The 12,205-nt window shown below is 41.8% G+C and overlaps 1 protein-coding gene across 1 annotated transcript in view; it reads left to right on the top strand.

Moving 5' to 3' along the window:
- Positions 1-3,929, top strand: part of asic1c (acid-sensing (proton-gated) ion channel 1c) — a gene marked incomplete at both ends in the record, with an annotated part of 200,253 nt that extends 196,324 nt beyond the window's left edge. The window contains 3 exons of the mRNA XM_080546257.1: positions 480-551; positions 2,610-2,662; positions 3,851-3,929. Of these exons, the coding sequence (XP_080402383.1) occupies positions 480-551; positions 2,610-2,662; positions 3,851-3,929 (204 nt within the window). The remainder of the gene's footprint in view (positions 1-479; positions 552-2,609; positions 2,663-3,850) is intronic.
- Between the last annotated feature and the right edge of the window lie 8,276 nt (positions 3,930-12,205).

The following is a 12,205-nucleotide window of genomic DNA, read 5'->3' as shown; positions in this document are numbered from 1 at the left end:
AGCAGCATGTGGTCGGGACGTTTTCAGCCCACATCAACGTATTGAGCTCTACACTGTTTCTAGGACGTTTTGCATGATCCCATAGTGAGGCGTCGAACCGAGTCGTCTGAAAGAGAACCACAGGTTACGAATGTGAACCAGGTTCTCTGAAGGACAAGAAGGAGACAGCTCCCCTCTTTGCCACTCTCGCAGTCTCGAGTCGATGAACAATGGTTCACTGGATGAAATCGTGCTGCATCCCATTATTGAGACGGGTGATAGGTGGGGCTATCTCTTGTGAGCAACACCAGCCTGTACCAGGCGTTATTGTATAGGGGTCTTCCGCAAAAAGGTACACAAGTCTGTGTATTATGGTGAAGGGCCTCCCTCATCTCCTTCAGAGAATGTGGGGTTCCTAACATTTAGTTTTGCATTGTTTTGTGGGTCTCTTTGCATTGAAGGGGTTTCCTGAGATGTAAATGTGATCTTCTTGCATCTAGGTATTTAAGGATAAAGTGTTGGGTTACTTCATACGCAAGAGACGACCACGGCGTTGTCAGAGCGACAATCTGGTAATTTGAATCTCCCACAATGCACTGGTGTGTAGATGAATTGTGATGAGATGTGTCAGAAACTCATTCCTTTTTCATGGCCAATGGCCGATAAGCAAAGTAAATCAGAGTGTGGTGCACTTTCCCGTAGTACACACACACCCACACCCACACAGACACACAGACACCCACACACACACCCACACACACACACACACACCCACACCCACACACACACACACACACACACAGACACACAGACACCCACACACACACCCACACACACACACACACACACACACACACACACACACACACACAGACACCCACACACACACACACACACACACACACACACACACACACACACACACCCACACACACACACACACACACACAGACACCCACACACACACACACACACCCACACACACACACACACACACACACACAGACACACACACACACACACACACACACACACAGACACCCACACACACACAGAGTATGGTGCACTTTCCCGTAGTACACGTTTGGCTCCAAGGCACTGAAAAAGCCATGGGTTTCTGTCTCTGCATGGGTTATTTGCATGTACTGCACGGTTGCTTCAGTCTGGGGCTCATAAACGTATGTGGAAGGTTAGAGAAAAGATATCATGGCAGAAAAGATATCATGGCTACCAAAACAACTGCCAGAACTGTGAACATAATTTTATTTGACCAATTTAAAATACCAATATAATGTATGTGATGTCAGAAATGGATCAAAGCCTTCTACGTCGTTAAAGAGGATAGAAGGCACTAAAACGTTGTCCTCAGTGATGTGAGTATCCAAATCTGAACACTCTCCGTTTGATAGCTGTGTAATCGTATTCGAACAGTTAAATCTGGACATATGCAGAGAAACACTGACACACTGTGATCAAAACATCTGATCATTTTTCTTACCTGTTGCCTTCAGTATTTTATAGTGAATGGAAGGAATAGAATAGAAACATACGATTTGGAATAGCCATCACAACAGTCCTTCCTCAGGCTTACTTTTCTTTAGGGTTTTGATAAATATGTCTTAAGGAGGGAGACTACATGAGGACATGAAACTTTAACTTGATACGTTTGATGTGATGCTGTGTTTTACACACATTGTTTTCCACCCATGTCATGTAATCATTCATTATTGAAAACCTTTCTTGGCATTCAAACATACTGATTACCACCCCTAATACCTTGCACTCTCATGTTCCCTGATCCTTTCCTGATAATTCATTCACCTCTCGATATCTTTAACAAGGAAGCACAAAGTGCTAGCTGAGAACACTGTCAGTATATGACCTTGACCTGGAGTGTAACACTCATGGGTGGGATTGTTCTATAGGACTACATCATCATGGGAGGGTTTTTTGTAGTTCATTTCTTGTCTGGCCACCATTGATTGTCATTCCTTTGTAAAATCTCATAGATATCAACTATAGAAGATTCAGACTAACTATAGCAACTTCAGATTGACTTCCTGGAATAGTCTAGCATGGAGTCGTAACTCGAGATCCGCACGTATAACTGACATTCGTGTAAACCTTGCAATGGGAAATGTGCGATGATTCGAATCAGGAGTGTGGATCTTGATTATGGATTCCACCTCATGAGGAAATACATCTATGTTTGCTATTAGGGTACCTATAAGGCTCTGTATCAATGCTGGGCTGACAAGAAATATATATATATATATATATATAAATATATAAACTGTTAATATATAACTAATAGAATAGAATAGCAAATAGATAACACATTTTTTAAATATATTTATATTAATGTATATTTTTGTTGGGTCACTATGAAAACTAAATGGGCAGAGAATTCCAACTTTCTCAAAATATGAAACTTTCATTGATATCTAATGGCAAGGTAAAGTGTTCAGCATTCTCTTCTACAATCACATAGAGCTGTAGCCTATGCTGTTGTGCACATACTTGGAGACATACTTGGAGGCACTTGTTTTGATATTTAATTATCAGCTCTGCATTGTATTTTATTTCATTTCAGTCACCCTCATCTTTTCTTTTCATCATGTCTATTCCAGGAGTTTCCAGAGAACCCAACCAGCCCTGGTGTCACGCCTAATCATGCCCCCAGGTAGCGATCCCATTGATAATAGATCCTCCCTCCCATACTGTCCTTCTTTTTCAGACATTCTGGGAACCATTTCATACATCATTTCTTTTCTGGTTAACAAGATTCTCAACATAAGCTGGTTTGGAGGGTGATTTTGTAGCCTACGCTTCATCAAAACGTAGTTGGGAGATATAAAACATTCCTAGCCAACAGAATGCATTTTGCTCTGTAGAGATGAAAACAATGTAGCTAATTTTGCTATGTGGATATTTGGATCTGTTGAAAGTTGGTACTATATGCAGACGGCATGCTTCTATTTGATTGTTTTCATTGAATAATGAATATGCTTTCCTTCCCCTAGGATAAATGCAGTTTCCTGATAATAAAATATACATCGTTTGTTGTAAATAGTACAACAAAAGCTGATCCACAAGTGATCTATTTGCTTTTTGGCAGCACAGTTCTATTTTACAGGGCATTGTATTGAAACCTGTGCCCAATAACATCACTAGATGCATTCCTTTGTGATGTCATCACAGGTCTGCATGCAATGAGTTTGCACCAAAATAAAATTGTACTTTGTGTGCTGGAATAGCTACCAAGTGTAACGACATCTATGGCTGACGCTTTCACCCACATATAAGCAATATTTACTGAAACAACCGCAGGTGCACTAGACATACAGTATGTGGATGGATTTGGAAGTCAATGACTGTACAGGAGTCAAGAAACCAATAACGAGACAGTAACTAAAAATATGTTGTTGTTTTTCTCTTTCCCTCCTTCATTCATTCCATATCCTTCCTATCTTTCCCTCATATTCTTTATTCTCTCTGCCTGCACCCTGTGAAACTTAACTGATCTGACTGTCCCTTGCACTACCAATTTCATTATGTTTCTTCACGTTATTCTCATTATTATTACTGCCGTCCTCCTTCTTGTCTGATCATTGATGATGGTTCATCTCGTTGTGTTCTTATATTGTGCCATCTCTTTTCCTTTTCTGGGCTTTCCTCACTTTTTCCTGGTTTTGTCTTATTTATTGTCCCACTTGTTTCTATTATTGTCACTCCTCTTTCCATTTTTCCTGTGGTTCTTGGTTTGGTCTCCTCAACCACCCCTCCACTTAATATGGTTGACCTCCTCTTCCCTCCCTCATCACCCCTCCCTTAATATGGTTGAACTCCTCTTCCCTCCTTGGTCTTCTAGAGCACCTGTGACACCCTCCGGAGTCACTCGGACAGTCTCGGATTCACGCCGAACATGTTACCTCGTCACCCGACTCTAGGCAACTTTGAGGAGTTTGCTTGTTGACGTCATAAAGCAGGGGGGTGGTGTGGGTGGGAAATGTGGGGTTTGACAGAAAACTGTGAAATAATTTATGTAATTACAAAAACAACAAGTGAGTACTCAACGAACAGTAGACTTCAATGCCTGAATAGAAATAGAATACTATCGTAAGAATAAACCACTTCCAAAACAGAACTCAGGTTTAACTGCCATATCAAGGCATCAACTCAACACTATTTATTTATGTTCCATTCTGTGGCATTCTCTTAAATCTGATGATCGGCCAACGTTTGAATCAGCCTAGTAAAGTAAAAGTGTTTAAAAGGATTACAGAGCTATGAAATTACCATGGGTTTGCTGACCTGGCTCGAATCTGTCAATGATACAGAACAGCTGCTGTTTATTTGTTGCCTTTGTATTGAAATTATTCTGAGATTCTTAATCATCTCATTGATTTAAAAGAATGTACACATGCATTTACGAAAGGTTCTTAAATATCCCAAGAAGATTAATGAATGTCGTTTATCGTTTACATGCCAAGTTATTTAATGAAGATAAGAAAATAGTCTTAACGTGTGCACAAATGAACAATCACAATTTTCAATGGATTTCATTTAGTAGAAAAAATGGAAAGAACAGAAAAAAAATTCCCATAGTGAAAAATAGTGCTCCATTCAATGTTTTCTATCAGTTTAGTGCTGAAAAATCCACCTTAATGACTAAATGTTTGTACAATGTGGGTTCCCATTTTTGGGAGATAGTATTGCTATCAGACACTGACTGTCACAGGAAAATAAGTGTTGGCCCCTCCCTCTTTTCTCCACTCATCAGAATAGATAAACAAACCATAAGATGCACCCAACCTTTGATTTAACATATGAGGGTGTTGATGAAATACTTTTGTTCCATGACCATGGCTTAACCATTATGAACCACCCATTAGCACAAATCCCATGTGATAGTAATCTGTTTTCTATGGGAAATGTGTGAACGACAAACGTTTTCAAGGCAATGTTCTTAATCTTGAATAAAATGTGTAAATAACAGATATGATGCCATGAAGAAATTATATATATCGCTCATGTGTTTATTCATTTGTAGGATGTAAAAGCATTTAACAGTGTCTGCTGTTGCAGCATAAGGCACTTGGACATTACATTTGGATGGGGGGTCTAAGAAAGGACAGGTGACTGTCTATACTAGCACATGAAGGCCTATAGCATATGGATTGCCCCTTAATTTGTGTTGACATCCAAGTGGACCTCAAGTGTCTTCCAGTTTCCATGGATTTCCAGGACTGAATACTGAGTAGATGTTGTTAGACAGGAGAAATTGCTTCAAAACATCCTCTCGCCATTCTATTCAGTTAATTTATAACTATGAAATGCATTGTATACTTGCATTATTATATACTATTGTTATTGGAATTCCAGTACATGTAAGAAGACTCAAATAACACAGTCAGTTTGTGATGTGTAAATGATTAAATATAATAAACTATATATTTAACCATCTTCCTATGTACACATTTTTTATTTTTTTATCTGTGTGTCAGTCTAATTTCTCGTCTGCTAAGTTCATGTCATATGTGTTTATTCTATTACTTGACACTATTATTCCTTCCATTACTTTTTGTTATGTAATAATCTACGAGAGAAAGAGAGAAAACAGATCTGTTTTTAAGAATGTGACTGACGCCGATCATATAAATAATGGCGGAAACACTCAGAGCTTTATTACTCTGCTGTGTTATTAGGTGACTTGATGCAAAGCACAAAGCTTTTGAGGTAAAAGCTGCGCCAATGACCTTCTATGACCCTCTACCTTACTGGCACTGACTCTATCACATTATGTATTATGTATTCTAGGGTGTGCTACCCTGTCTGGGTGAAGCTACCCACAATGAGCCAAATATCATCCGTCAGGTGACTTCTTGAATGGACATGGTGAACATTTCAGAAGTGTGTGGAAAAACATGGTACATCAGTGTTGTTTTGTTATGAGCAATAAGTGCATTGATTCGAATATCTAAATTGTCCGTTTTAAATGATCAGGGTATTCACCTTCAAGTCTGGTCATAGAGCAGGCAAGATAGATTAAGCTTGAACTAAACTAAACTACCTGCTTGAATGTAATGATGATCTGAATTGTTGGGGGTGGAATTGGTAACAAAGAAATAATGGATGGATCTATGTTGTACAGTGATGCCACAACTGATGTTTTGTTACGTCGTCTTATGTTTTGATTATGTGGCCCATTGTTGTCTCTCGAGCTAATAGAGATGTCTTATAAACTTGCCATCACAATTCATTTACCTCCTAGGAAAAAAAGGTTTCAATATAACGGCCTATAGCAACTGCTGCCTACTGGATACTCTTATAGGACTGGTTTACATCCAGAGTATGATACATGCGTTCATCTTACGTTGATGTGTTTTATTAAAGAGATAATGTAGTCTGAAAATCATTTTCAAGTATATTCATAATTGGTTCACCCTAAGTATGGTCCCAAAATATAATGTTGTGCCTACTGTACAAGCCTCATGCTGTAAATATGTTATTGACAGGCTTATATTTAGTTCCTTGAAAATGTAGATGATGATGCATTTTACACATTAGGATATTATGATATCTATGATGTTTGTATGCAAAAAGTAATTCTATTTTGGGACCATATCAACAGTGTACTGATGATTACATTAACTTGAATATACTGGAACATACAGTACCAGTCCAACGTTTGGACACACTTCCTGTTGACTGGTACTGTACATGAAATAATATGGGTCATATCCAGAGATACGAGGAGTAGAGATCACTCTACACACCATACACATGTATATACAGTATATACACTCTACACCATATACATGTATATATATACACTCTACACACCATATACATGTATATGTATACACTCTACACACCATACACACATGTATATACAGTATATACACTCTACACCATATACACATGTATATACAGTATATACACTCTACACACCATACACATGTATATGTATACACTCTACACCATATACACATGTATATGTATACACTCTACACCATATACACATGTATATGTATACACTCTACACCATATACACATGTATATGTATACACTCTACACCATATACACATGTATATACAGTATATACACTCTACACACCATATACACATGTATATACAGTATATACACTCTACACACCATACACATGTATATACAGTATATACACTCTACACACCATACACATGTATATGTATACACTCTACACCATATACACATGTATATGTATACACTCTACACACCATATACACATGTATATGTATACACTCTACACCATATACACATGTATATGTATACACTCTACACACCATATACACATGTATATGTATACACTCTACACACCATATACACATGTATATATATATACACACTCTACACACCATACACATGTATATACACTCTACACCATATACACATGGTGTTGGTCTTGTTCAATTGAATGGGTAAGTGTGTCTTTTGACTGGTACTGTATATTTTTGATTTAAGTATCCCTTTATGTCAGAGGTGATAAAGACTTAACGTGGTAATGTTTTAAGAAAACTCAACTCATGTGTACAAAGCCCCTTAGTTAGTTACTTTGATTACTGTCTATCGAAGATAGGTGAAATTCATATCACTTAGTAGCTGAACAAGGGCAATTAATTCGAATAATACCAGAATATTGGTTTCGCTTACTGAGTTGTGTTTTAATGGATATTTTACACCTTAATTACAGCCAAGTAGATGACTGTCTGTTAAACAATAGTAAAACATATTTAAATTCTTGCAGCTTAAAGAATTTTGTTCGCACCTTTCCTTCTTGCATGACCATTGTGTACTCCTGATGTCTCTTGACCCCCTCTGTATTATCAACCATGTTACTCACTTTGTATTGTCTGAATCTGCTATCTCGGAGCCAGATGAAACAAATATATAATTATTTGAAAGATGGTTAGTTCCATCTTCTGTGGTATGATGTATATCTTCATGTCATTTACATAATGTGTGATTGGAGTGAACATTAAATACATAATACCCTCTCTAACCTTAATCGTCTCAATTGTACATGACATTTTGTGATTCGTGTAGACTAGAGTATTTGGGTTTGCATCTATTGCTCTAGCATTAGCATTGTTTATTCTACCTGGCCTGAGTACGTTACGTCACTACGTTATTACGTACCTGTTGGACGTACCTCCCAGCATTCCTATGTAGGACGTGACATGCAATGTAACGTTGTCATTACTCCAAGTAAAGAAGCTAGTAAACTACAGTCCGTTTCTCCGTGTTTATTTGAGTAGCCTACTAACCACAGTAGATACACAACAGTGGCGACGAGGTGGTTGGAAAGTGAACCCTGTCTCTGATATGACCGAACTTGTTTCGCGGGAACAACAAACGGAGACTCCGACGTGAGTAAAATACATCAAGGACCCCAATTGAAATAAGCCAGTGGCTTTCTTGGGTTTTTATCCTGTTAGTTGACCGTGTATGTAATATGTACTTTCATGTACCTACTTCTGCAAATCTTCTAATAAAGTTTTCAATCAATCAATCAAAGTAGTGAAAGTGAAAGTCCAGTTATACAGCGTGGCAAGATGGCTAGAATTGGATCAATTGACCCGTTTGACGGCGCGACGGATGACTGGGTCGAATATACGGAACGCATTTCACAGTATTTCAAGGCAAATGACATTGAGGATGACAAACATGTTGCAGTGTTGCTGAGTGCAATGGGGGGGAAATCATATGGCCTGTTGCGCAGCTTAACTGCCCCAGAAAAGCCTTCCGTAAAAACATTCCAGCAACTGGTGGAGGTAATGAAAGAACATTTATCCCCAAAACCACTACTAATTGCTGAACGTTTCAGATTCCATAGACGAAATCAACATGAGGGTGAATCCATAGTCAGTTACGTGGCTGAGCTGAAGAGACTCACTGAACATTGTGAATTTGCAAATGGACTGAATGATGCGTTGAGAGACCGTTTGGTATGTGGCATTCTTGGTGAGGCCATACAGAAGAGACTGCTATTAGAGGCCGGCCTCACGTTCAAAAGGGCAGTGGAAATCGCAGTCTCAATGGAAACAGCAGCCAGGGATGCTGTTGAACTGCAGACAGGAGTAAAGGCAGTAAATGTAAACAAAATGGCAACCGTCACACAAACAAGAGAGCAAGAACTGTGTTACAGGTGTGGGAGGGGCTCACATTCCCCATCACAGTGTAGGTTTAAAGACGAAGTCTGCAGACTATGTAACAAAACTGGACATATCCAGAGGGTGTGTCGCTCTGGAAAATCAAGAGTGAACAAAAATGAAAAAAAGACACAGTGGAGTGTGCAAAAGAACAGGAAAGTGCACAACATGGAGGAGGCTGCAGACGACGAGTCAGACGAGGAGAGTGAACATACCAATAGCTTGGATGTTTACCATGTCAAAGGAGGCGGCAGGGAAGCTATCTGGCTTGCACCACAGGTGAATGGCAAACAAGTACAAATGGAACTGGATACCGGCTCTGCAGTGTCAGTGATGGCACACATTGACTTTGTGAAGTACTTTGGAGACCAGAAGCTGAACCCATCATCTATCCTCCTAAAAACATACACTGGAGAGAAAATCAAGCCCCTCGGAGTACTGCCTGTGGATGTACAACACAATGGTCAACAACGCATTTTGGACTTGTACGTCGTAAGAAGAGGAGGACCAGCGTTGTGGGGGCGAGACTGGCTGAGGAAGCTGCAGCTGGACTGGAAATCCATTAAGAGCCTGCAGGTGGCGCCAAACCCCACTCACAAGTCCACAGAGGTGAAACTGGAGAAAGTCTTGGATGCCGCAGCGCCTGTATTCCAAGACGGCATCGGGACGTTAAAACACATCAAGGGAAAAATCATTCTCCAAGACGGAGCCAACCCACGTTTCCACAAAGCACGCCCAGTTCCATACGCCATACGACAGAAAGTGGAAGCTGAGCTGGACCGCCTGGAAGCTGATGGGATCCTGTCCAAGGTAGACTGGAGTCCATGGGCCACATCCGTTGTCCCAGTAGCAAAGAAGTCAGGGCAGTGAGGCTGTGTGGAGACTTCAAGATCACCATCAATCCTGTGCTACAAGCAGAACAATATCCATTACCCAGGATTGAGGACATCTTCGCAAACCTGGCCGGTGGAAAACGGTTCACCAAGGTGGACCTGGCTGAAGCCTATCTACAGATGGAGATAGAAGAAGACTCAAAGATGTTCCTGACGATAAACACTTTGAAAGGCCTGTACCGATACAACAGGCTGGTCTTCGGAGTGGCCTCTGCCCCGGCCATATGGCAGCGAGCCATGGATCAGGTGTTAAAAGGGATTCCAGGCACACAGTGCTACTTAGATGATATCATTGTGACGGGGGCCAACGATAACGAACACCTGGAGAACCTCCAGAAGGTCTTACAGAGACTTCAAGACTACGGACTCCGGGCCAGACGTGACAAGTGTGAGTTTTTTAAATCATGTATCACATACTGTGGCCACACCATCGATGCACAGGGCTTGCATAGATGCAAAGAGAAAATCGAGGCCGTCATGGAGGCTCCTCAGCCACAGGATGTACAGCAGCTGAGGTCGTTTCTCGGATTCATCAACTACTACAACCGGTTCATGCCTAACCTGTCCACGGTGCTCTACCCGTTGAACCAACTACTTCAGGCAGAACGGAAATGGAAATGGACCACAGAATGTGAACAGGCCTTCCAGGAAGTGAAGAAGCTTGTGACATCGGAGAGAGTACTCACACACTACGACCCCTCCTTGCCTGTGAAGTTAGCATGCGACGCTTCGCCGTATGGTATAGGAGCCGTTATGTCACATGTGATGCGGGATGGGACCGAAAGACCAATAGCATTCGCCTCACGCTCCCTGGCCCCGGCCGAGAAGAATTACTCTCAAATAGACAAGGAGGCGTTGGGCCTGGTCTGGGGCGTAAAACGGTTTAACCAGTACCTGTACGGCAGGGAGTTCATCCTGGTGACTGACCATCAACCGCTGGTCTCGATATTCAACCCCCAGAAGGCGATTCCCGTGACAGCTGCAGCACGGATGCAACGCTGGGCCCTGTTCCTAGGAGGGCACCGGTACAAGATCGAATTCAAGAGAACACTGCAACACGCCAACGCAGACGGGTTGTCCCGGCTGCCACTTGACACAGCAACAACGACAAAGGGGGACAAGGAACCGGTGGAGATGTTCACACTCATGCAACTCGAAAGCCTCCCGGTGACGGCGGAAATGATTGAGAGAGAGACCCGGAAAGATGCAACTCTCTCACAAGTGTACAGAGCAACGCAGACTGGCTGGACAACCCACGAAGGGTCTCCCCTCACTCCCTATTACCGACGTAGGGACGAGCTCACCATTGACTCTGGATGCCTTATGTGGGGAATGAGGATCGTCATCCCCACCAAGCTCAGGTCCAGGGTGCTGGAAGAGCTACACAGTGGCCATCTGGGAGTGGTGAAGATGAAAGCACTCGCCAGGAGCTACGTCTGGTGGCCGGGGATTGACCAACAGATAGAACAGCTCGCCATGCATTGCTCTGGCTGCCAGCGTGTACAGAATGAGCCGACAGTTGCACCTCTCCATGCCTGGGAATGGCCTGCATCCCCATGGCAACGTATCCACATTGATTTTTATTTTTTAAATTTAATTAATTTTGCCATTTAGCAGACGCTTTTATCCAAAGCGACTTACAATTACGAATTACAGGGACATTCCCCCTGGAGTAACTGAGGGCTAAGTGCCTTACCCAAGGGCACACTAGTAGTGGTGTGGCTTCAGGCGTGATTTGAACTCACAACCTTCCGATCACAAGTCCAACTCACTATCCACTAGACCCGATTTCGCCGGTCCATTCATGGGGACAACATTCCTAGTGGTGGTCGATGCATGTTCAAAGTGGCCAGAAGTGTTCACCATGAGCTCCACGACAACAGCCCACACGATCGACGTGTTGAGAAGCCTCTTTGCAAGAACTGGTATCCCCGAACAGTTGGTGAGTGACAATGGTCCTCAATTCACGGCTAATGAATTCCAGATGTTCCTGAAGCTCAATGGAATTCGCCACATAACATCAGCCCCCTATCATCCGGCTACCAACGGGCTCGCCGAGAGGTTCGTACAAACCCTAAAACAAGGTCTGCGAGCTATGGCAGATGCCTCTCTCTCTCTACGTCAGAAGCTGGCCAATGTCCT

The sequence above is a fragment of the Nansenia antarctica genome (genome assembly GCF_963989245.1).
Source record: "Nansenia antarctica genome assembly, chromosome: 16".
In the NCBI taxonomy this organism is placed as follows: domain Eukaryota; kingdom Metazoa; phylum Chordata; class Actinopteri; order Argentiniformes; family Microstomatidae; genus Nansenia; species Nansenia antarctica.
The sequence above is the reverse complement of the archived record's forward strand: the minus strand, read 5'-3'. Positions and strand labels throughout refer to the sequence as shown.